Raw genomic sequence first — 26,644 nt, forward strand, 5'->3', positions numbered from 1 at the left:
ATTTTTTCAAAAAAGTCTTTTACAATCAATTGTGCAGAAAAAGTAGGATTTTTTTCGCTACAGAAAGGTACAAAATTAGTATCATTTGGACACTTGCCTCTGTATGTAGGAAGAGATGGGCAATATTAGTTTGGTGTATGTACATATCATCGTACAACTTTAGTAACTTTGAAAAAAATAGGGCCAGCAAGATATAACCCTATCCATCAATCGGATCCATTTTCGATCGGTTATAAATAGGTTTCGGTTTAGACTAAATAAATTTGGATCGTAAACAGGTTAACTCATTTTATCCATTTAATATTTGGGTTGAATTTAAGTTTCAAATATTTGATCCATTTAATCTATTTAATATTCAGATCGAATTGAGTCAGATAATTTGTTTAATCTATTTAACCTATTTCAAATCTATTTAACTTATTTCTGATCTATTTAATCTAATTTATTTAACTTATTTAACCTAATTTGATCCGTTTAATAAATGAGTTAAACATGTTTGATCAGATTACTTGTTTAATAAATAAATTAGATTTAAATCTGAATTTTTGATCCGTTTAATAAACAAATCGGATTTGAATTAATGATTTTATGATCTGAACCGTATTAATCTGATCCGTATCCAATCTGATCAGATTCAATTGCTATTTTTAGATAAAAACATATCTGAATCACCATTAAGATGTCCTCCACCGAGAACTCAACAAACTCATAATCCAGTGAATATAGTGATGCACATTGTCAATAAAAAGTGAAGTCTATAATACAATGAATTCACCATTGGTTCCTCCACATCTTCAAATCATGGGAGGAAATATGGGATCTTGGAGGGATTTTTAGAGGTTTCTTTGGCAGATGTAGTGTAGAATGACATTACCATAAAGGTCTATCTCAAAATTAGCAAGGTCTATGCCACAAGATAGAAGGTGCGGTGAGCACCATGGCCAACACTGGTTTGGAAGGTGGAAACAACATCATTGAGGTGGATATTGATAGCACAAATAGCAAGGTAGTGGTTGTCCATGCAAATTAGGGGTGCAATTGAGTTGAGCCGAGTTGAGTAGCTGGAAGCTCGAACTCGATTCGATTCAAAATACTCGGATGAAAATTTAATTCAATATCAACTGAGTCTTAATATCCCGAATTTGAGCTCGACTCGATAAAAAATAGACAAAATTTGAGATCAATTCGATTCGACTTGAATATCAATCGAACCATATTCGAACTAGAGTTCAAACTCGAAATCGAGTTTTAATCTATTAATAATATATATATTAATATATATTATAAATAAAAATAATATTATTAAAAACTTAAGTAGGCTCATGAGCTTTCAAGCCGAGTATTCTGCTACTCAAGCTCGACTTGAAAAGCTACTCGAGCTAGATAATAATCAAGTCGAGTCGAGCTCCAATAGCTTGCGAACAATGCGACTCATTTGCACCACTACTTTCTGTGTCTTTCTATGATATCTTGAACAATATATATGACTTTTTAATATTTTATATAACTTTCTATGAATATATATGACAATCTGAATAATATATATGATCTTTTGTGAATATGTATGACATCCTGAACAACATATATGGCTTCTTAATTTCTTATATGACTTTCTGTCAATATATATGACATATTGAATAATATATAAGACTTCATGTGAATATATATGACATCCTGAATAATATATATAACTTTTTAATATCTTATATAACTTTCTGTCAATATATATAATATCTTAAATAATATATACGATATTCTGTACAATACATATGACTTCTTATATCTTTATGTGATATCTTGTTGATTGTTATAACCAATAGAAAATCATATACGATATCAAAAAGTCGTATATATTATTTAGAATGTCATATATATTCACAGGAAGTTATATATTCATATCTTTATATGATATCTTGTTGATCATTATAACCAACAAAAAATCATATACGATATCAAAAAGTCATATATATTATTTAGGATATCATATATATTCATAGAAAGTTATATATATTGTTCAAAAAGTCATATAAGGTATCAAAAAGTTATAATACCCAATAAAATATTATATAAAGACATAGGATGTCATATATATATATTGTTCAGAATATCATATATATTGATAGAAAGTCATGTAAAACATTGAAAAGCTATAAATATTATTTAGGATGTTATATATATTAATAGCAAGTTATATAAGGTATCAGGAAGCTTTATATATTATTCAGGATGTCATATATATTAACAGAAAATCATATATATTGTTCAGGATGTCATATATATTCACAAAAAGTTATATATATTATTCAAGATATTATATAAAAGTACATGAAGTCATATATATTGTTCAAGATATCATATATATATATATATATATATATATATATATATATATATATATATATATATATATATATATATATAATAAGTCATATATGGTATAAAAAAATAATAATATTGTTCTTTATTTATTCAATAAAAAAAGATATTATCATCACTAAAAAATTGAAAGAAAAAAAAACTGAACAGTATTAAATATCTATCTTATTATTAACTGTACTACGTGGTCCAATATGACTGGACAATGCACTTTACATCAATTTTGCTACATTGCAAATGGTGCATAAAGAATTTTTCCTTAATATACATTAGAAAAATATTTTTTATGAGATACCCATGTTTGAATCCCAGCAATAAGAATTTTTTTAAAAAATTAATTTAAAAATAATTTATAAGTTAATAATATTTTTATAATAATAAATTTTTAGGATATAATTTAATATAATATGACATACTATACATCATCGTGATGTGCCATAACATTTATTTTCTATTTTCATCAATTACATGGATAGATATTTCACGTATTATTTAGTTCATCTCGTGCAACATTTATGCTTGTTTCATATACATTTCGCCTAAAGTAATGTAGTTATGATTGTAGACAAGTCGCACACATGGATCCAAATTGCACATGATCCAATCCATGCTCCAACGCTACTTCGTCCAGCTTCTACCGGATCCGACTCAATTTTTGGACGGACAAGTTTTGGGTTAAAAAATAAAATGTGGACAAAACCCATCTAACAGGTCGGATCCAAGTACTCAGACCCGACCCGCACCTCAATCCATTAACAAGTGCAATGGAAACCCTAGGCGATAGCTATAAAAGCCGATGCTCGGGGCATTGGGGTTTCAGGGAGGTTAAACAGACGGCCACCGTCCGCCTTGACCAAGTTAAGCTTCGTCTTGGCCCTCTCGGCTCGATCTCAAGTTTTGCTCTGCTCTCATCTGCCCTTTTGCTAGGTTTAGGGTTTTTCTGGGTTTCTCTGTTGTTCTGCTCTCTTCTTCCCCTTTGCTAGGTTTAGGGTTTTTCTTTTCCATCCGTTCTTAGGGTTTATCTGCAGCCATGACTGTCAAACTCTCCAAGTCCGAGAAGAAGATCGAGTATGACAAGAAGCTGTGCCGTCTCCTGGACGAGTACAGTCAGGTGCTGATCGCCGCGGCGGACAACGTGGGGTCGAACCAGCTCCAGAACATCCGGAAGGGGCTCCGGGGTGATTCGGTGGTCCTCATGGGGAAGAACACGCTGATCCGGCGCTGCATCAAGATCCATGCTGAGAAAACCGGAAACAAGGACTACCTCAACCTCCTCCCTTTGCTTGTGGTATGGATTTTTGTCTCGGGACTAAGATTTCGGTAGATATGTTTTGAACTTTTATTGTGTTTTGCCTGTATTTTTTTTTTCCCCGGAGCATTTTTTTTGTCAGTTTATAAGGATTCTAGGATTCGGTAGTTCGATGATTAAAAACGGTTGTTTTTTAAACTATCCTTCCTTATTTTTTTAATGATTTTAAAATTCTTTCTGTAAATCTGGAGGAATCATTATTTGGTTAAAGGGTTTGAAGGGCTTAAATGGTCCATAATAAACTAAAATCAGATTTTTCATGATACTATGGCCTGTGATTTGCTAAGATCTTGTATTATTTTTGTTGTATTTGTTATTATATTACTAGATTGGATGGCTTTTGACAGCAGATGGCATGCCTTATATTTAGGATCGTGGAGATTTGGTCATCGGATGGTGGTTTTGTTCACATAGTTAGTTCCTGCATAGGTTATTTATTCGGTGGTTTGTGTGACATTCTTCTCCATGAAAATCAACATTTTTGATTTTGAGCATTTTGTATCAGATGGCATGGGTTTTTTTGGACCATATTTTTTTTTGATCGTTGACTTTTGATATTGGTCCTTGTAATACTTGTTATTTTGTTTGTTGAATCATGTTTCTGTTTTTTCCTCTCCTCCTTTATATGATGTGGTCTGGTTATGTTGCTTGTTTAATACAGGGAAATGTGGGTTTGATTTTCACGAAGGGAGATCTGAAGGAGGTTCGAGAGGAAGTGGCAAAATACAAGGTTTGCTGGATCATTCTCACTAACATTGTGTGTGTGTGTGTGTTTTCTTTGGAACCGTTGTGCTTCTAAAATGGTCTGATAAGCCCCTAGAGTTCTCAAACAGTGCAAATATGGTTGATTAAGAGTTAATGCCATGGAAAAATGCATATCATTATACAATGGTATGACGGAATTTTATAGTAGCTTATATTCCTCATCATTGTATCAATATTTTAATTGAGTAAATGCTAAGTGATTGACTTTTGAAAACAAAAGGAATTGAACCTGTTTATGATTGGTCCTAAAGAAAAGTTTTTTTTTTCCCTTTTGGTTTTCTTTATTGGGGAATAAGATGGGTAAAGCATCTCAAAATTTGTTGAGATCAGGAACTATGGTAAAGGCAGTACTTGAACTCAGGTCACTGGTACACAACCTTCAATGTTGTTGCCAATAGATTGGGTGGCAGCCAAATTGTTGAAGAAAAAAGTTAATCCTATGATTAAATTCATTTTAGTAATTTGATTTGGTCTGATTCAACTATAATCCAGAAAATTGGTTTTTCACAATTACTTGAAAGACTTTAATTTTATGTCCTCTATATACGATCGGTAGATCAGCTGATTTTTATAGACCTGGCATCATGGATGCATTATGATAAGATTTCTGCACTTTTATGAAAGCAAGGTTAAATCCTATGATATTTCCTATCACATAGCTGTTATGTGTGGTGATTATCCATCATATCTACTGATATCTCAGCCAATTGCAGCTCTTGATGAGCTGCTATTCCTTGGCATTCTGTTTTATTGCTTTATGCCTTTCTCGATAAGCCCTTGATAAACTAAATAGTTTTGGTGGATGTGTTGAATTTTGCTATTAGTGAAGGTACTGCAGAGATCGATCAAATACACCTCTAGCAAAAGAGAAAAAATTAACCAAATAGGATGAAACTTGATTGAGTGCTAGAGGTTACGTAAAATTTTGGCAGACTGTAATGTTGTCAAGTTTGTAAATTAGACAATACTAATTAAGATTCTAAGTTTGTGAAAGCTAGTTATTTTTGCTTTTGGTTAAAGCCCTTAATCCATCATTGCAGGTGCTTTGTTAAATGACAAACATGATAAGTAAACCCTTCTTTTTTAACTTTTATATACGATGCTTGATTAGGCTAGTATAGTTATCCGGTAATGTGCTTGTGTTGGACTGGTGTCAGATTCTTATTTGAACAAGATATGCTATCACTCCCTCTCCCCTTCCCCAACTTCCATCCCCAGCATAAATTTGAACTTGCAACTGAAGACCAACTGGAAGTGGGTTTCCTAATTGGCATGCTCTCCTCAGTGCATGTGCTAAGTAGAGGTTCCATGTTCAATCCCAAAGGAAGGTGGTTTTCCCACTTTGCTCGAAAAAATAGCAATTGAAGAGTTTGGGTACAATGCAGAAAGAACATTGCTTTTATGAGATTTTAATAGTATATTTGCAGGCGGTTGTTCATGATTATGAACTTTTATGCTCTTATTTGGATCATTTGCCAAAAAAAAGTGGAAAATATGAGTCTGTGTATGCACATGCCTACGTGGGACACTCATCTCTTTCAACTATGTGGGGCCCAAACCCCCCCCCAAAAAAAAAAAGACATCCCCTGTGGCTGCCTTCCCATTGATTCGCATTTGATTGATTTGATGTTGTTTCTTCTTTTCTTTCTGTTAAACAGGTTGGAGCTCCTGCCCGTGTAGGACTGGTTGCTCCCATTGATGTCGTGGTTCCTCCTGGCAACACTGGATTAGATCCATCACAGACCTCCTTCTTTCAGGTCCATGAGCAATCTCCTTAGCTTTGCTCTTTTAGTTTTAGTGAGTCCTATGACACTCATCTCTTTCAACTTTACTTTTCAGGTGCTCAACATCCCAACCAAGATCAACAAGGGTACTGTTGAAATTATTACCCCTGTTGAGCTGATCAGGAAAGGGGACAAGGTTGGCTCTTCTGAGGCTGCTCTTCTTGCTAAGCTTGGTATAAGACCATTCTCCTATGGTCTAGTCATCCAAGCTGTGTATGACAATGGGTCAGTTTTCAGCCCAGAGGTTCTGGACCTCACTGAGGATGACTTGGTTGAGAAGTTTGCAGCTGGAGTCTCTATGGTCACTTCACTGTCCTTGGCCCTTTCCTACCCTACTTTAGTGGCTGCACCACATATGTTCATCAATGCATACAAGAATGTCCTGGCAGTTGCTATTGCGACTGAGTATACTTTTGAACAAGCTGAGAAGGTGAAGGAGTATTTGAAGGTAGGTTCTGTTTTCTTCTGCAGGGCCATAGTAATAAGCCTTTATAGCATGATTTTAGTTGGTTCTAATAGCGTTATCTATTGGATGCAGGACCCCAGCAAGTTTGCTGTTGCTGCTCCTGTTGAAGCTGCTGCTGCTGCTGCTGCTGCACCTGCTGCAGCAGCCAAGGAAGAAGAGAAGAAAGAGGAGCCAGCTGAGGAATCCGATGAGGATATGGGTTTCAGCCTGTTTGATTAAAATTATAGTCCTCTTGGATCTCTTTATAAGTTGCATTTTTTAACCTCTTTTTGATAGCTGGAATATTGAAGCTTTACGGTTTGCTATGGTAGACTGGTTTTGACCAGAGATTCTGGATTGAATTTGCTTTCTTCTAGATGTGCTATGACTTTATGTTCGTATGTTTTGTGTAATTTGCTGAGAATATGATCTGTTCTTTAATGGTATATTTGAGTATGATCTTTGCTTAGTAAAATCGATTTTGTTTTGTGGTGGTGTTTTTCTATGGGCACTTCAGAAACAAGGGAATCCTTCTTCCAACTGGAATATGCTGGGAGCACAGGTGAAAGCATACCTTATAGGTGCCCTTTGTCTCAGGGTCACTGTAGTGCACATCAAAAATTTACTATTATCGAGTTTTCACTTCTCATGGGATGTGCTGAGATGAGATGACGGTGGTGATTTAACAAACCCTATGGCTGCCCCTAGTTTCTTTTTCACTGTGATAGTCATCAAAAATTGAGTGTCAGCAATATGTATCAGATTGGTTAGGGCAAACATTGTTCCTATGTGGGATGGTGTTTGAAGATCTTATTGTAGTTTTTGTAGCTGTAGATGTGCGGTTGGAGAGGCGAGCTGATCGGTAAGACCGTCCTACGTTACAAGCAAATGGGCATGTAGCTTTATGTATCAAGTGACTCCTACGTAGGGTTGATTTAGCCTTGTGTAGCCTCCCTTTGCATGAAACCCGGTAGCTTCGTCCAACCAAATTTACCTTCTTTCAGACTACGTTAGCGGTTGATTCCTGATCAGTTCTTTTTGTATAACCGGTCTTGTTTAAAGTTTGATCTCCGCTGGGACAGCATATGTAAATTCACAACTATATTTTTTTTAAAAAACAGCATGCAGTTTCTAGTCGGAGGATAGCTGATATAGTTGTAGTCCTCTTATCACCCTAACTAATAATAGACTTCCAAATTGCTTAACATAACATACGTTATGAAACTATCTAGAAATCGGAATTTTTGTGTTTTGTTGACCTCGAATCTAATTAAGAAGGCAATAAAATATTCTACCAAAAAAAAAAGGTAGGCATTAAAATAGACAGTTTTAATAGGCATGGTGCCATATTTTATTATAATTTAATTATCAAAATCTAAGGAACTTAAATTTATTTAAGTTTTAAGATATATGGATTAAGATTCATGAAGTGGATTTTCAATTTATGTATGCTATCATATATTTCATTATACTGGTACAGTTGATACGGATCATGTATGTATGGACTGGATGTATAGATTAAAGATTATTAAAATATATAATTTTAGATTTTTAATATTTTTATATAATTATCCTCTTGAGATAAAAAGGACGGAAGGGGGATGTAACAACTAAAAAGATGTGTGAGAAACAATGAGAAGAAACCGTGATAACACATTACTTGTAATATGACAAGAGCAAAGACGTGAATTTTTTTATCAATCAGTTTGTAATGATTACTTTAGTAGTATTAAGTATTTGATAACCATCATTCTTTTCCACCGTAATGCAGGTCATTGATTTATATCGGAGCACTTAAATACAATATCTAGTATAACCTATCCTATGGACCTGGTTTGTCTCCTTTATCTTGAACTGTCTTTGGTACGAGTCTCCAACTCCCAGCACAACCAGGCAACACCATTACGATATCCCAGCCACCGTTGTCTATCCTTGCCATGTGAGTTTCTCTCTCCAGTCCCTAGGTACAAACTATCAAAAAAGTCTGGGTGCGGTAGGGTAAAAATATAGATAAAAATTAGAAATTGTTAACCTATTTTAATCCCAACCAAACAGAACAATGAACTTAATTATTGAATTTGGAGAAAGCCATATCCATTTCTTGGACAAGAATAACTTAATTTAGATTTTATGGACCATTATGCTCGAGTCGGATGTGCGGGTTGTTATCCAAACAAGCCCAATATGCTCGGCGATGGATGCCGAACCTTGCCTATATAAACTCACACCCAATGGTACCTTTGGATAAGTTCTCTCGACTCCACCACTGTTGCCACTCTACCATTTCGAAATCTCTGCTATTCCCTAAGTTTAGTGCCTAAGTTTGACATTGGAGGGTTCGCTGCTGGATACTGTCCAATAAGCGGATTTCCAAATTTGCATTGTTTTAGATCAGATCGGGCACAAGCCCCGCCAACCAAGTGAAACCACCATCATCCAATCCTTCAACTTCAGCAGGCTCCGGCCGAACTTGGCAGCATGAATGAGCAACCTCCTGATCTTTCTCATCCACCCAACTTGCTCGACACCAAGGTCAGATCAGATCTTCGCAGCAATACCTACAAATAATGTGTTTCAAAATGGAACCACTTCACCCGCACATGTGGCAAGGAAAGTGAGGTGTATTTGTTCTCTTATATGGAGATATAGGCTGCAATTCTATTTTCAGCCTCCATTTGGACACCGGTAAGCCACTCATGTACAACGTATTTTCGCTGTCTATTAAACTTGTTAGGTGGTTTCCTCCTCCTATAGGAGTGCTAAAGATTATTTTCGATGCACCCGTTATAATACTGACTCTGCAACAGCCTAATGTTATTAAAAATCATAAACGACAGCTGATTAGATTTAGAGGCAAGTTGTTGCCATCCTTTTCAGTGCCCTGTGCAGGGCTAGTTGCAACATGGTTGGAGGTGCAGGCGGCTGCTTCAGATTTACCATTGCAGCGATTATGGATACAGGGTGATACTAAAACAATTATTGCATGGATTACTAACTCCAAACAGGTACAAAAGAACCACATCTTGAAGGATCTTATGGCATGGAGGCACATCAGTCAAGTGTTTGTAGCAGTACATATTTATCATGAAGCTAATCATGTGGTAGATTTCTTGGCAAAGAGAACAAGGATGGATGCCTTTCAATCCTCTGCTCATCTAATGCCAGCATTTGGAGCAATTTTGCAGCCGGATGAGTGGGGTGTCGCGTTTGAGAAATGAGGGAAGCATGCCAACAGGTGCCGGTTATTGAGGTTAATGCAGTGCATTCACCATGACATTATCCAGGTTTTGCTGGTGGTTTGTTCCAGTTTACTTGCTGCTGCGATGATCAGGAAGTCTGGCCCTTACAATATTGTGGGTTGAGGGTCCTATGTCGAATGTATACATGTTTGGGATGTCAGCTGGCATGCATTCTGAGTTAGCCACAAACCTTTGTATCTTCTAAACTGCAGCAGTTAGATCTCTCTTTTGCACCGAAAAAAGAAAAAAGAAAGACAAAAGGATCAGCTGTCTACCATAAAAGAATCATACAGAATATAAGAGAAAATAAGCAGCGGTGTAGAGCAGACGGGTTTTTGTCACAATCATGATTAGCCAGAAAAATATTCTGCATTCGCAAACATTGCTTTTATGTCGATCTAGTTAAAAAAATATTAAAAATAACAGAAAAATGAAGGGTTGCATTCTAGATGCAAACAGTATGAAGGATGACCAAAAGAACAAAAAGAAGAAAATCAAGAAGCAAATGATCTTTCCATTCACTTCTTTCTGTATATATTGTACACTCTGAACTTTTTTAGAAGGTAATACAAGCCATGAATTGACAGAAGGAAAAAGATAGAAATTGCATGTACTGGGTATGAAATTCAGAAATCAGGTCAAACAACTGCCAAAAGTTTTAATGCCAATGGAGATGCTAGTGACGCCTGAGCAATTTTCCTTTTTATTTTTCAGCTTTCTTGTTAATCTCCTATCTGGAAATGCGTTACTGTACAGTAAACACTTTCTTCAAGCCAAATAACTTTACTCGGATTAACTGCCATGGTCACCCTTAAAGTTCTTTAATGTAATGATTCCAAGCCAGCAATGCTGCCCCAACAGCTGGTTCCACCTGCAGTTGAGGATTAAGTGCTCGAACAGAAAAGAGAAAAGGAAAAGATAATAACTGAAGGATCACATGGTCAGCCATTGCATAATAGTATCATTACAAAAGCCGTAAAAACTGGGAATTAGGAGAGACCGAGAAGAAGATTCATGAATCCATACTTCATCCAAACAAGCTGTTTTATTAGAACTAGGATTCACGTCATCTGGTTCATGTTACAGAAATTGCAACTCCACATGGAATAAGAGATTCTCACGCAACCAATGATGCACATAATTCAGCTAGTTCTGCTGTAGCCAATAATCTTGGCATCAGAAAGATGGTGTTCAAAAGCATGTCAACATGAATTCTACATAGAAAGGGATGTTTTCGCACATTTTAATTTAAGGAATAGGAAGTATTAATATATTAAATTTCTAGAAATAGATAATTTGGCTTAATGGTTAGTGTTACTGGACTAGTCTGACCATGGAAAAAGCTGATAAATCCATTGAAATACACAAAAAAAGGAATAAGGTGTTGATTTAGTTTTCTACAGATATAAACAATTGTGAAAAGATTTTTGTCTGCTGGAACTCCACCTAGTCTTTATTGCTTAAAGTTAATACCATGTTCACCAAAATTCATAATTATCATGTCAATTCCATGGTTTTCAGTTGCAATAATTATATCCTCCATTTCTACAACATCCAAAACCACAACCAATATGGGAAATAGAAATCATATAGGGAAAGATTCATACATGCTGATTTATCCGACCCATGAGGAAAAACAATATCAGAGTTTGAAAATATGATGAAAAAAACAAGTTTCTCATAGTTAGACACCATTAAAAAGGCACCGTTTCTACCACTATATGAAAATATAAATTGGAGGTCTACACACCTTAGGTCGAATAGGATCAGCACCGGGGTAGACCTTGGAGATGCAGTTTATGACTTCTTTCCCTATATCCCATCTCTTGTTAGCTTCGAGAACACCTCCAACCATAACAAGTGGGAAAGTATCCCCCCCATCTGCAACTAAAAAGCATAAGCAACCAGAAAGAGTAAAAACTTTGTGGATCATCATGATTTACTGCACCTTTACCACACAATCTAAGTCTTCGGACAACAGCTATGACACTATCAGCCAACTCTTGGACTGAATCATATAATATTCTGTTTGCAACTTCATCGCCATCTTCAGCTGAAGATACCACTACTGGAACAAGTGCCGCAATACGAGCCCAAGAGGGATCAGCATAGGTCCACCTATACCACATCAAAATAAAAAGTAAATGCCTGTTTTTGAGCTTGACTTTCTAGTTTACTGCACCCATGAAATTGATCAACTGAAAAACATCCGCAGCATGCCATGCAGTTGCCAATCATAAATACAAAGCCTTATTTGTGCAACACTTTTGTCCTTCAACAAGAACTTATATGTATTTGTGTGCATTTTATGTCCAAGGGTACAATAAATTCTGGACTCACAGAGAAATTTGTAGAATGGCAGAAAGACAATTGAAATACGAAAACTTTTAGCATGCTTTTAAAAAGAATATTAAGATCAACAATCCTTGAAAGCATTTCTAGGATAAACCACTATGAGAAATTAAGGGGTTAAACAAACAATCCAAACCAAGGTTCGCAATCTTGACAGTGGATGTACTGGTATGCCTGGTAAGACAGTCGGTTCGACATACCAAGACTCGCTACGCTCCCTGCACCGAGTCTCGGTTCGTTACCTACATGGCACAGTATGCATAGTATGGTGCAGTATACACTAGTACAGCACACCTTGGTCCAAACCAACCAAGTAACATTATCCTTCTATAACAACTGGTAACCAGAGAAGATGCTGTCAGCTATGTGAAGACCTGCAAATAAGTTTTGCATGATCCATCAGATAACTGGATGCACAGGTATCTGAATCTTTTTACCACGAACCTTTTCAATTATGAATTAAAAAAAAAATCAAATATTAGTTTATTAATCATAGGATTCAACTCAGCCAACAAAGAAAATATGATAAAGTAATAAACAGTGTTTCATGGAATTGTAAAATTTTATGTTCCAACTTATCAATCTGCAAGAGACTGGCTCCATGCATCTATTATGTTGAGGGATGCAAAGTTAAGGAAGTACCCAATCAGTTCATCTGGTGAAGAAAGACCAAGTATGTCAAGAATGTTTTTTGTGAGTTTTGTTTGGGGTCCACGACCATCATGTGCCCTCATCACTGCAGTCAATGCCTGTGCAGCAATTCCATATCCGCTGCATGAAGTACACATCTAGTCACCTACATTTTCTTTGCAACTAAAAAAGCATAAAAAAAATAAATCTAAGAGGGAAACATGATTCGCACTGGACATTCTACATCCATAAAACCAATCATCCAAAGAAAAGAGAAGACATTGTTTAAAAGCAAAGGCAATCTGGCACTTGCATGTATAAGCTAGTTAATGCATGCATGTAAACCTGAAAACTTAACAACTAGAATATAACGCACACTCATGAACAGCATCAGGCTTGTAGATATGTGTGTACATTTATTCATATGTATTAAGTCATTTAAAGATCAGACTGTAGCATCTAAATATGCACAAATCATATTCAAATTTAATTTCAAAAAGCTACTAGCATTCTGCATGAGCTAGTTAATGACAAAGCAAAGAACAAAATCCTCTCGCTTCCCCTAAGTACCTTCCTTGTCGATCATCTTTTCCTTTCACAAAAATTCTTTTTTCCCCAATGCTTTCCCCTTTCCTCATGAGTTTGCTTCATTTTTTCAGAATTACAATACAGACCTATATACCCATATTTTCAATAGCGAAATTGGCATATTTTGATTTCAATAGAATACACATCCAGCATGGATCATACAAGTCAGTTCTCATGCTTGATTGGCAACATAATTTTGAGAGGACTATGGTTTTGGTTTTCAATAATGAAATTGGCCTATTTTCATTTCAATAGCATGCATATCCAGCATGCATCATACAACTCAGTTATGCTTGATTGGCATCGTAATTTTCCTACAATCAATGAAGAGATAAAGAGGCCAATTTTGAATGAGTTTATTGAGAAAGTTTGAAGGAAATAAACAACACATTTCCCAACATGCATACCTTCCAGTTGTTAAGATCAGAGAATACTAACTCCTATCATTTTACTGGTTAACAATTCTACCAAGGAGGCTTAGTGTATCAACTACAGGAACAACTGGAAAACCACAAGCTTTTCTACAAGTAATGATACAAATGGATGTACTAGTATTTGGTAGGAAAAACTAAATTTTGACGATAGCAACCTTTGAGGTGCTATCTAGGTGATCCAAACTGCCTTCTCCAGTCCAATCATAATGAAAACATCAAATGATCTGGAGCCTTGCACACAAAGAACAGGCTCACATCATTGACTGCCTGTTTAACAGTTAAAGTATAAACACAAAGTGGAATACTGTTGCCCGTGCATAGCTATCGCACTTTATTGTTATCAATAAATTGTTTCAATTACAAGGTGACTATGGAACATAACTCCAACAGCATTAATAGTTAGGTGATGGTGGGTATTGCACCTAAATATATGAGACTGTCTTGTCCTCCAATCTGCAGTTTAACTTCATTAATGTCTTATATTATGTCAATAATGTAGCAGAAATTATTGCCATCATTAGGCTGAATCGACCATCTTGCAAGTCTTGCAGAAGTACCTCTCTCACATGCATTACTTTATCTTCATCTAACAGAATCCGAGTGCCCATCAAAACTGAAGTAGACAGGTAGCAAGTTATTAAATACATAATATAACAGATGAAGATAGACCTTAAATACAGGATACATCAAAAAATACATAGATTTTGCTCCAATTAATAAGAAACTCAGGATATCTTATAAAATCTATCAATATAGAGAGAGGTTCTAAAAAGATGGAAAGTATTTAAAAACAACCTAAAGTAAAATCACATATTGGTTCTCTGAAAATCCAACAAATTGGTGTTTGCTTATTCAAATTGGTTGGGCTAGGCTTTTTAACATGGCCATAAACCATTGAGCATAATTGAAAGGCTTAGTAGAAATAAGCTCAAGCAAAGGTTGAATCTTAAATATGACAAAGTTCTCTACATATCATCTAGTAGATAAATAGTAATTTCTGATCACATTGGCACCTTTTTTTGTTGGTTACAGCACTTCTAACCAAGTTTCTAAATCCCCTAGGATAGAGCTGTCCTGGTTTGCCCATGGCGGTGCATCTCGACACTTAAGAGAGGAGATGTCCCAAGATATGCTGATCAGAATACTAGGATGATGGCGGATAGTCCTATCCCGACATTCAAGATGGTACCCCATTCAAGCATCCTATGGGACGTCCCCCACCTAGTAAGATAGCAAACAGGCATGTAACATAATGCCGCTTGTGAAAAAGTGCAGGGCGTAAGACAGCAGACAAACGTTTAGTAATATATAGAATCCATCTGCTCAGATGACCATAAATAGGATTCCAAAATAAGGCATCCATGTCATTCCATAAGAATAAAGGTGATAGATGAAATAGCATAAGTCCCATCTAAAAATAAGCTCTATGCTATGGTAGTAGTTGTCAATAAGTGTAGTGGAACAAAGGTTGAAACAACACGATCTCTATGAACCCACTGATGTTAATCATTTGCTCAAAATAATGAAAATATCGATAAGAACATAATTTACATACATCTCTTAACTTAGAGTAGCATATGATAAGAGTATGACATACAGTACTTGTGGAATAAAAGGTACCAATCAATATTTTAAATTCCGTGGGATGTAAGTATCCCGATATCTCTATAGAACGAGACGCCCCACTGTCCCAATCCGTCTTGATAGCCATCCCGATCATGCATCTCGATAGATATCCTCCATCTCTCTCCCATCTTTTTTTCCTTTGTTTTTTCCTTCCCTTCTTTTCTTTCTTTTTGTCATCCCTTTCTTTCTTTTTTTTCTTCTTTCTCTTTCCTTCTTTCCTTTCTTTCTTTTTCTTCTCCCTTCCCTTCTTTCTTTCATTTTTTTTCTTTTTCTTTCCTTTCACTTTTTCTATTTTTCATCTTCCTTTCTTTCTTTCCTCTTTCTTCTTCTTTCTTTCTATGGATGGATTTCGGAGTCCCAACCCCATCCCGATCTCGTTTTCTCATAAGAATGGGATGGGACAGTTGGGACGCCTCCCATCTCAACGGGATGTAAAACCTTGGAACCAACTAAGAGTAAATGTAAAAAAATAATCAGTACGCATAAGAAAACAACAACAATTGCGAGTAGTAGTTAGGTGACAATTAAGTTAGTTACCAATCATCGTGGATCTACGCCATGTGTCAGCAATATAATCTATCTTCTTAGTTCTTACACAGGTCATATATTCATATGTGAATTGATGAATGATATCCTGGAGCAGGCCCCATTTTCCATATTTTGATATGACAACAGGTGGATCATTATTTATTGCCCAGCAAAACTGTTGGATGCTTAGCTAAGTTATTTGGAACAGCTTTCCTGGTAAGTGTCTAAGTATCACTTGAACCAGAATATAACAATATAAGGACTTATCACGAATGGCCTACAGATGCTCTAAAGTGATTACTTGCTACATCTCTCATACGAAAGGACAAAAAAAATGGAATATATTTCCATTATAGCCAGATCAACATGGATTAAGTAAAAATTGTGAATCTAAAGTGTTCTGTGATCATGGAATGCTAGCTTAAACTTCAGGGGAAATCTAACAAGATGCCAATTAGGTCAACATGTTGTCAAATTTAGAAATTTGGTAATATAGTAACAATGCAGGATGAGCATTGTAAAGATAAGGAAGTTGATATTGTGAGGATCTGGGGATTTGTATGCTAGATTGAGCACATCAAAAAAAACTTGGAAGATACACCAATAAAAAGGTGATGATGCAGTCATGTTGAAATGCAGATCAATGAAAACCTTGGCAACAAAAAGGGCTCCAATCTATCTTGAGGGACCCCGAAAGGTCAGGAGAGAGCCTAAAAAGACCTAGATGGATGTTGCAAGAAAATCTTCAGACACTTTTTTGTTGACTGATTGTAGGAAATAAGTAGTGAACAGTTAGGATATAACTTATTGGTAATCGATGTACTGATAAAAAATATTGCTAAATAAGAAGGAAACATTTCTAAGCGCACTAAAAGATCAAAAGGAATAATGCAAACCAAGATTTCCTTAAGAAACTTGGAGGGCATATGTGACAAATTAATTTGAGACCTAGCGTTACTGACTTCTCATTGCTCTTTGTTGACAGAATCATATCCACATATACTTATGGAAGTTACACATCTGAATCTGGGAATCTAAAAAGTGAAAACTATCACATTAATTAGATATCAATTCTCCCAAGCAAGTTATCAACTTTCAGCAAAATCTTGAAGCTGCAGCCATAGTGCAACGCCTAGTTATATTCTCATTGGCCCTATACACTCCTTCCAATTAATACATTTAATATCTTATACATTGAAATACTTCTTCTCTTAGCTATCAATACATCTACTTTGGCCAATCTGTCTGTCAAACTCTAAAGTGTGCATGTCTTTCTGCCTCTCTGTTTGCACTAAAAAAATAATGATCTTTCATCAATTATGGGGACTTTCTTTCAATATGATTCTCTAAGATTTTAAGAAGAAAACAAAAAATGGAGATGGATCACAAGACACGAGATGACCTTGAGCTACTCAATGCAGGCAGATGGAATTATTGAGTAAATATGTTAAAGTCCAAAAACATTTTTCCAAACTTGTAGATTTTCTTTTGCATCACTGAAATATGACAAACATCTAAACTTAAGCAAAACAAAGAAAAGGAAAAGCGAAGCAAAATAAAGTCAGACTAATATTGCTATCACTTTTCTAGTATGTTTCCGCTCAAACATCAGCCATCAAATTGTAATATTGGAAGGCAAAAGACTTCTGTCCTTAACAAAGTTCTGTGCGAAATTATGAATCACGATTTACACATGGTCAAATCTGATAGAGACCAGATATAACGGTTGAAATAAAAACCAGGCAATAATTATTTTTTGTATTTTGTTACAACATCTTCTAGTAAAATGGTGAAACTAGGAAACAGACAAAATGACAAGATTCACTACAATGTCAAGATTGTAGAGGGAGGAGAACCAATGATAGCCAATGATATTTAATAGTCAAAAAGCCCTTGAAGTTCTAGTAAACTTCTATATCTGACATTACATGCAACAACTCATATTTAAAGTACTGAGATGTATGCTCAAGCTGCATCATTAACGCAGTAATGTATCAAAGTTTATTTCATACTACCGAGGTTTCATCCCTTTAAGCATAAAATATGCAATATCAAGCTCATTAAAATCCAACCTAACATAATATTTAAATTCAAATCTATTTACAATGAAGAATAGATTTATTGGCAGCATGTGTTGAGCAATACTGTTACTGTTCAGACTTCAGACTTCAAAGCAAGTACTGTCAGAGTAACCACAGAAGCTAGCTCACCCTGAGCACCTCCGATACATACACAATTTAACTTGACTCAGAGTATCAGCTTAACTTATTTTAGCATAAAAAGAGTCTAAAACAAACCTTCCCCAATCCCCCAAGATTGGTCCTGCACCAGCAGCTCGGGCTTCTCTTCCATCTTCAGTGAACCCATAAGCAATGGTGCCTGTGCCTGCAATCAGTACACACCCATGGAGCTTTCCCATCGTGCCACTAGCCAGTGCTGCCACAGCATCATTTTCTACATAGAACTTGACATGGCTTGGAAATATGTCTCTAGTAGAAGGAACAACAAATTAAGGCATAACAAGTTTTAATTTCCAAATCATTTGAAAGTTGCAGCAAGGCATGGCTAAATAATGTTTATGTAAAAATCAAAATGCTAGAATTGGAGATGATGAAAAAGTCAGGATATGTTGAAAGATGCAAGTAGTGATAGCAAGATTTAATGACAGGAAAGGATATTCAATCATCTTTTAGTTACCTAGATCAATGCAAACAAAAAAAACCCAGCCCACTCCCAATGATGAACAAAAATCAACAAAGATACAATGCTACGCCACACCAAAAGATCCACCATTATTGCCCTTTCATTTGCATATGGTATGCGTTTGAAAAAAAGAATAATGTTGAAAGAGGTGTGAGTTCATACAGTGTAGTGAAAGACCTGCAGATAAGGTAGACCAATCAGCAAAAACAAGAAGAAGAAAAAGAAGAAAAGGACTGGTGGGCCAAATGCATTTTCGGCATGTAGATTTCTTACAATCATTTACTCATATTAGTTTTGGGCCAAATCGGCATTGTAGATTTCTTACAATCATTTATTCATATTAGTTTTGTTTTGGGCCAATTTAACAGCGGTTTAGTTTGTTAAGAGTTATCCAGTTATCTGGCTACAATTAATAACTATATAATCTGTATAATCACATAAATATAGCTGTGCTAGAAAGTTTTGGTTTTAAAATCTCAAAGAGCAAGAAGCTATTAGCATTTTGTTCGGAAATGTGAATATAACGACATCTTTAAAGAGTAACATTGATCAGTAGCTGCATCATAATGCATCAATACTATACTGATACCCCTAATTATCATAGTAGTAAATTTCAAGGATTTGGCATAAATAATCATCATCTAATTGGACATACAAGCCACTGAAAGTTTATTAAGCCAGCTCAACAACCATAACCAACATCTATCATCCATCTTTTTTTTGGAAATCAGATAGGTACAAACTTAAGGACTTCTTATAAGGTCAGAAATCCCAGTGTAAATCTCCACAAGCATGAAAACTGCAGGATAAGTGGTCCTCTAGTACTAGTAGATAACTAAAAGCCATTCTCCATGAAAGAAAATACATTTTTCCAACATCTTACTCCCAGAAAGCAGAAGACATACAGTCAAGGCATCTAATTCCATCCCAATATCAGATACAATTACATGAAAGGATATCCAAAATCCACTACAAAGTTAGATTTCAAGATATGATGCCTTTTCAGTTTCCTCAAAATGTTGACTGGGAAATGTTACAAAAACTATGAAATGCCAACTGTCATGAGTTGCCTTTGTCATCCAAAAATTAAATTTCTATTCGGAAAAAATATGTTTTTTACAATATGATTATTAAATGTACTACATCAGATAAAAGATATGAAAGTAAGAAAGTTATTTAACAAGTTTACAGAAAGAACATTTATTTGATACTCTTTGGTCTGGTAGCACAATCCTTCAATTTGGTAAAGCAAATTATCAAACAACTATGACAACAATTTAACTAAACCAAACTGTAGCACTTTAAGACTAAGAACTGATCAACTCTGGCAGCTGGGAGGAATCATCATAAAAGAGAGAGAAAAAATATATATCTCCTCACATAAATATCATCGTTGTTTAAATGAATAAGCAATAAGTAAATTCTGATGTTGTAGTGTTGACAAGATATCATGTTGGCATGGAGAAGACAAAAATTTTAAAAACCTAGGCTTCAAAAGAGTCAAAGGACTTAAATAGTTCTGTTGCTTCCCTGAAATAATTTATGGAACAGACCTGAGCCAATCCAGTAATCGCTGTTGATCCATAGGATGATTTACACCAGATACAGCTAAGCAAACTGCCTGAACAGCTGCACGACTAGAGCAAGCTTTAGAAAGGGCTTGAGCCATAACCTCCTGTAGGGTCTCTCTGGCTGCAGTTTCTGTGGAACTCATGATAAAAACAACTCCTTCAAATCTTCAATATTCATCAGTTTAACAACAAATTATCAACTTAAATCTATCAGACATTTTCTACCAATTATGTAGCCATACTGAAAGGTATAACAAATTGAAATCAGTTAATCAAATGATATGAACAGGCACCACTATGTTACCACCTCAAAAGGATCATCAAAGCATGCAAAACAATTCTGATATTTACTTGGGACAATTAAATATTTTTCTCACAATTATTAAGCAACATAATGTGAATTATCATATCAAGAATAGCTTTGTGAATGACAACTTGTCATCCATTTCTTTCAAAGATCCTTTGCTAATGCAAACTTCCTTTAACTCTCATGCATCTTAATTTTAGGTTTTCTTAGGAATCTGTCTTTTCTCAAAATCTTCTAAACAAACGAATTCTGCCTCACATTAAAAGATAAACAGGATTAAACTTGTATTTGAAAAACAAGCTAAAGCTACACCTTAGGTCTTTAAAAAGCATTTCAACATCAAAATGGGACAACAATTGTCCAATTTACAACAGGAGTTTGTGTGTGTGTGTGTTGTTGGGGGGGGGAGATATTTATAATACCTAATATCACACTAGAATAACAAGGAAACAACCTACACAGGTTTGTAGAATCTCTCCAAAAGGAATGCCCCAATTACAGACCAGTCACCTACCACCTGTCCGCTCAATAGATTCTTGTCACAAAATGTTATTCCAAGAACAATAAAATGAAAGGAAAATTATCAAATTTGAATCACTAATATGTGGACACTGACGTCAAATCCATTTCAGTTACATATTCGAGTCGGATACATATCACATTATTGGATACTATAAAGTTCTTTAGCAGCCGCATATAGATTGGAAGAGAGATGAACTCTTCCAACAATAAGTTTGATCCTCTATTTTTGACATTAGAAGGGACTATTTATTCTTTTTCAAGAATAAAGATTAGTCAAGGATGTAGATATTCAAATAACTTTACAAAATATTATTTTTCTTGCATCTTTAAGTTAATTAGAAAGATTGACTGAGAAACATATTAATTGAAAGATTTTAACGAACAAATATCTTCTAAATGTCCAAGCAAAAAGTGTTTAAAGTTATAAATACAAAATTTAGTTCAAATTACATTCTATCCATGTATGCACATATCTCCCTTTTTCTCTCTTGCTTAGTTAGATACCTGGGTATGTGTCCAAGTCTGATCCTCGTATGTGTCTATGCAACACCAGTTTGAATCATGCAACAATATATCCAACCAAATTTGGTCCTCTCTCTACCCACAGCTAACCTAATTACCAACCTGTGTATATTACTCCTCTAGCTACAATTCCCTACATAGAAGAAAAACAAGAAATGTGGCATAGCCAAGAGGTGCCTAGCTTGCGAAATCTATCAATGACCATTGTCTTGTGTCAGATTTAGTAAGGCTGAATTGTCCCAAATCACCAAGTTCAGGGCATACCAACATGAACCAATTCAATTATCAAGATGGTTCAACAGTGTGGAAGTTTGGCTCGATAAAAGGTCCAAACCAGACCATACCAAGCATAATCGCCCCATTCCACTAGGTTTATAGTGGTTTAGGGCAATTCAGGCCCCTTACCCATTTTTCTTTCACTTTTTCCTTCTTTCTTTCCTTCTTTCCTTCCTCATTTCCTTTTCTTTTCTTCTGCCTTCCTTGCTCTTTTTCCTTTTCTTCCTTCTTTTTCATTCTTCCTTCATTCCTTTCTTTCCTTCCCTTTTCTTCTTCTTACCTTCATGTCTTTCTTTCATTTTCTTCTTATTTCCTTCCTTTCTTTTGCTCCTTTTTCTTCTTCTTTCCTTTTCTTTTTTGCAATCTAAATTTTGGTTTTAAGTAGTATAGAAAACAATCAATATATGAGGAAAACATATATATAAAAAGATGCTCTAATCTGAGCATGGCAATGTGTAGCTTTTACAGTTCATGAAAAAGCTACTGCTATTTATAGAAACAAAAAACTGAAAAGAGGATAGAAGGTGCTACATGTCATGAATTAACTAAAACCTAAAACATATAAAAACACTAAGCCCATGATACCTTTTCTCTGTTTTCTGAAAATAATCAATAGATGCATGAGATATTTTTCAAAGAAGAAACTGAATGTTAAAATGTATAAACACCAAATCAGCCTCAAACTAAAATACTAACTATGAAAACCATTTTCATCAATAGACACACTCAGATCACCTTTTTCAAGATTACATAAATTAAATTCAAAAAGAAATATGATAATATAACAAAAGGTATCCGAATTGTTGTTACTAAAAACTTGCAATAAATTGTCTGGATCTCATGATCTGGATAAAAGTAGCCATATAGGTTCACATCTTGGAATTGGAGTCTTTTAGGATCGTAAGATCTCCCATCCTTCCTTTCCTTCTTTACTTTTTCTTCTTTCCTTTTAAACATCATAAAGCATAAAATAATCCTCAAAAAAAAAAAAAAATGTTGTACCAATATCGAATCAGTATGCATTTGCATACAGTTGATAGGGTAAGGTTCAATACCATACTGCATGATCAGGTACCAGCATGGTACTGAGTACCGAAACTGCAGACATTGCTCTGAATGATACAATGTCCAATCCCTAATGATGTATAATCTATATAGTGATCAACAACACATGAGCAGTTTGTAAGCAACTAATTCCATAATGTAGTAAAAATCCTTTAACATCCCAACCACCATATTAGATGCATCTAATGCCTACTGCCATGCATCAGATTGTTCAAAGTTCAAGTTGATTTTAAGTCCTATTTCTCTTTCCTTTATAGAAATTCAAATTTGAGTCAAATACTAAGGGCACTGAGAAGTCCTAGCTATTGCAAAGGGGCCTAGAAACCATAAATATCCCATGTACTTTACATAATCTACCACAATGATGAATGGAGTTTTAAATTTCATCTTAAATTTACATGTGTCATGTGACATTATGTGAGAGACTGTGATTTGAGACAATGGTTAAAAAGAAGATGCATGAGAGCCCATGATATTTCAACTGAGACCCTATGAAGGTTAAAGGTTAAGCAAGAAAAGGAATGAGGCCTTTTGTTCATTCCACAAATTCCACTATTTCACATTAAATCCTTACAATTTTGTTTCAATTAATTATTTCAGCTTCTGTATCCACTACTTTATTTTCTTTCACTTGGTTATAAGCTATTTTCTGAGCAGAAAATTTTTGATTATGCTGCAATAAACGGGCTTTAACCTCCCAATTTTTGGCTTAATTGATCAAAATGCTTTTTACGAGCCTGTTCAACATGTCATTCTGCTGTAGATGATTCTTCCCTTCTTTCATCCTCAGGTCATACAACTGTTGCATTAGGAAAGATGTTTCAACGTGTCTTTGCCATATACACTTCTCCAACATTTCCAACAATGTTAGCATTTACTCCGTCCATGATGTTGTGCATCACCTCGTTAGCAATGTACAGTTGGATAAAGTTTTCACCACTCTGAGATCTAGCTCCTCCCAATCTTCATCTCTTATTGTTGCCAACTTTGGAAAGTCTGGTCCAATGCCTTATGCAGGCCCTATTGAAGTGAAACAATACTCTTCTCTGCTGCATTTCAAACTTCAACTTGGTACAGAACTTCACCTTTCAACCATGGTTAGCAGTATCGTTTTGGTACCTGTATCAGTACCACATCATAGTGTCAACATGCGCTGATTCATGGTTCAGAATTTCAGATACTTGATACACCCCCTCCCCATACCAAATATCATTTTGCTACCAATATGATACGGTACACTGGGTACCAAGTGGTCCAGTCCGGTACAATGAACCATGCTTTCATCCCGCTAATGGCTGCTAATGTTCCTATAGACATCACCGTTCTTACCAATCTAGGGCTCTAATATCAATGGTTGATATTCCTACGGATTTCTAAACCCTAATCCTCTTCTAGAGCAAAGAAATCCATGTAAACTGAATTCTAATCAAAAAAAAATTGAATGGCCTTCAAGATGAAGCATAAGCAAGAAAGAAACAAGCCATGGGATCACCACACCTCCCATTTTAGTCCCATAAAAGACAATCATGCAATGTAACAATTTGCAGAATGAACTACCCTAAACAGAAGGAAAAACCAAGACGCTAAACATGAAATCAAAAAATATGAAGAGTTGACCATATTCAAAACAAACAGAAACATAAATAAAAATTCAGCTTCAAAGAACAATTGTTCTGGAAGAATTAAACACATGCCGATCTGCGGATTGTAAATTGACCTAATTTATATAAAAACACATGAAAAGACGAACACCCACATGAAAATAAACTTCCCAGAACCCAAAGGAGACGTCTTTCTATGTGTTCGTGTGGGTTAGAGATCTATATAACAAAGAGAAACAGAGAAAGGGGGAAGGGATCGATACCTCCGACGGAGTTGTGGTTGGAGCAACCGGCGACGGCACGGGAGAGGATGGGGAGGGGGTTGGGGAGGGGGCCAGCGGGGGGCATTGCCACCGGCAGACAGACGCAGACAGTGGAGGTGGTGCCGCCGTCGAGGCCCAGGATGACGCCGGCGCCGGCAGCCGGCGTCTGGCTCTCGAAGTTCCATATCTCCCCATTACGGTGCCTTTTCATCTCCGCTACTCTCTCGAGACGAAAGGCAACGATCCCAAATCTTCTTGTGATCTCTCTCTCCCTCGTCCAAACAAGCAGAATTGGAGGGGAAGGAAGGATTGATGGATTGATGGATTCGAATTTCGATCGAATGAGAGAGAGAGGGGTATCCGGATTCGGACGGCAAATGGACCAAAGGAAGGATGATGATTTCGACAGGAGAGAAATAGGAGTCCATTACCCAAATAATATTAAAAAAAAAGTTTATAAAAATAATATATATTTTAATTTATTTATTAAATTAATATAAAATTATAAAATATCAGTTGGGATGACGTTTTACGTCATTTGAAATGACGATTCCTTAGTCCATGTTACCTCCTCCCATCCCACGTGGCCTTTCATCGTGGACCCTTCTCGAAACGGGTTTTTCGGTGCTCAAAAACGTCGGATGAAACGATGTTTTTGGAGATAATGGCATCTCCAATCCTAATAAAAAAATATATATATAAAAAAAATAAAAAATAAAAAAAATATTTTGTTAGGATAAAAAAAAAACAACACAAAAAAAAATATCCCATCTTGACGGACAAAAAAAAAAAGTGTCATATTAAATGATATTTTTAAAATCATCATTCCAAATGGCATTTTCAATCTTTTCAAAAAAAATAAAAAATAAAAAAATAAAAAACCATCCCGTCAGGATATCAGAAAAAAAATTAAAAAAAAATTAAAAATTTAAAAATTTAAAAAAAAGAGAAAAAAATAAAAAACCATCCTGTCAGGACACATGAAAAAAATAAAAAAAATTAAAAAAAATAGAGAAGCGCCATGTGAAATGGCATTTTTGAAAGCACTGTTCACCATGGCATTTTCAAAAACGTCATTTCAAACTCTGTTTCTCTTGTATATATAAAAAAAAATATATACAAAAAAAAAATCATACCTCTACCTTCTATCCGACAGCAACTTCCTCCTCTCCGATGACTTCCCCTCTCCGACGGTGATTGATCTCTCCTCCTCCTCCTCCGTGCCGGTAAACTCTTCCCCTTCTTCTCTCTTCCTACTCTTCTCTCCTTCTTCTCTCCCTCTACCACTGCCGGCGACAGCCACCCGGAACCGCCCCAGCCACCCCCACCCCCCCCGACCCAGGCAGCTCCACCCCCCTTTGGCCCGAGGCGGCGGCCACACCCACCCCCCTTTGGCCCCCGCCCCCCTTTGGCTTGATGGCAGCCCAGTGACCGCCATCTCGCCTCCCTTCACCCCCTGGCAGTAGCCCCAGCCCCCGACGGCGATCGCTCCCTTCCTCACCCGCCTCCTCTCTGTCATCGGTGGTAGTGGCCTGATGGCAGTCCTGTCCCTGACGGCGGCCGTGCTCCCTCCCCTCACCCCCACTGGCGACAGTGGGCCGGCAGCAGCCTCACCCCCTGGCGGCGGCGATCGCCACCCCTCCCCTTCTGCCTCCCCTCACTCCCTCTAGCCGGCAGTAGCCCCGCCCCCGGCACTCGCCCCCTTCCCCACCTGTCTCCCTCACCCCCCTGATAACGG

The 26,644-nt window shown here is 36.2% G+C and overlaps 2 protein-coding genes across 4 annotated transcripts; one reads left to right on the forward strand and one right to left on the reverse strand.

Moving 5' to 3' along the window:
- The first annotated feature begins 3,200 nt into the window (after window positions 1-3,200).
- LOC105059802 (large ribosomal subunit protein uL10) lies at window positions 3,201-7,125 on the forward strand. Its single transcript, XM_010943249.4, has 5 exons — window positions 3,201-3,664; window positions 4,347-4,415; window positions 6,109-6,207; window positions 6,290-6,682; window positions 6,773-7,125. The coding sequence occupies exons 1-5, from the start codon at window positions 3,407-3,409 to the stop codon at window positions 6,917-6,919; spliced, it is 966 nt and encodes a 321-aa protein (XP_010941551.1). The 5' UTR covers window positions 3,201-3,406; the 3' UTR covers window positions 6,920-7,125.
- A 2,516-nt stretch (window positions 7,126-9,641) lies between these two features.
- LOC105059803 (uncharacterized) lies at window positions 9,642-25,303 on the reverse strand. 3 transcript variants are annotated; one of them, XM_073244015.1, is made up of 7 exons: window positions 24,907-25,264; window positions 20,333-20,480; window positions 18,374-18,565; window positions 12,913-13,041; window positions 11,867-12,036; window positions 11,669-11,799; window positions 9,642-10,143 (listed from the first exon to the last, which is right to left on the reverse strand). In XM_073244015.1, the coding sequence occupies exons 1-7, from the start codon at window positions 25,115-25,117 to the stop codon at window positions 10,120-10,122; spliced, it is 1,005 nt and encodes a 334-aa protein (XP_073100116.1). In that variant the 5' UTR covers window positions 25,118-25,264; the 3' UTR covers window positions 9,642-10,119. The 3 variants fall into 3 exon arrangements, with proteins under 3 accessions (XP_073100116.1, XP_073100117.1, XP_073100115.1); XM_073244016.1 differs by lacking the exon at window positions 9,642-10,143 and adding an exon at window positions 10,405-10,789 and having other exon boundaries at window positions 24,907-25,303; XM_073244014.1 differs by lacking the exon at window positions 9,642-10,143 and adding an exon at window positions 10,405-10,789 and having other exon boundaries at window positions 11,873-12,036.
- Window positions 25,304-26,644: the final 1,341 nt, after the last annotated feature.

This window comes from Elaeis guineensis, chromosome 10 (assembly GCF_000442705.2).
Source record: "Elaeis guineensis isolate ETL-2024a chromosome 10, EG11, whole genome shotgun sequence".
In the NCBI taxonomy this organism is placed as follows: domain Eukaryota; kingdom Viridiplantae; phylum Streptophyta; class Magnoliopsida; order Arecales; family Arecaceae; genus Elaeis; species Elaeis guineensis.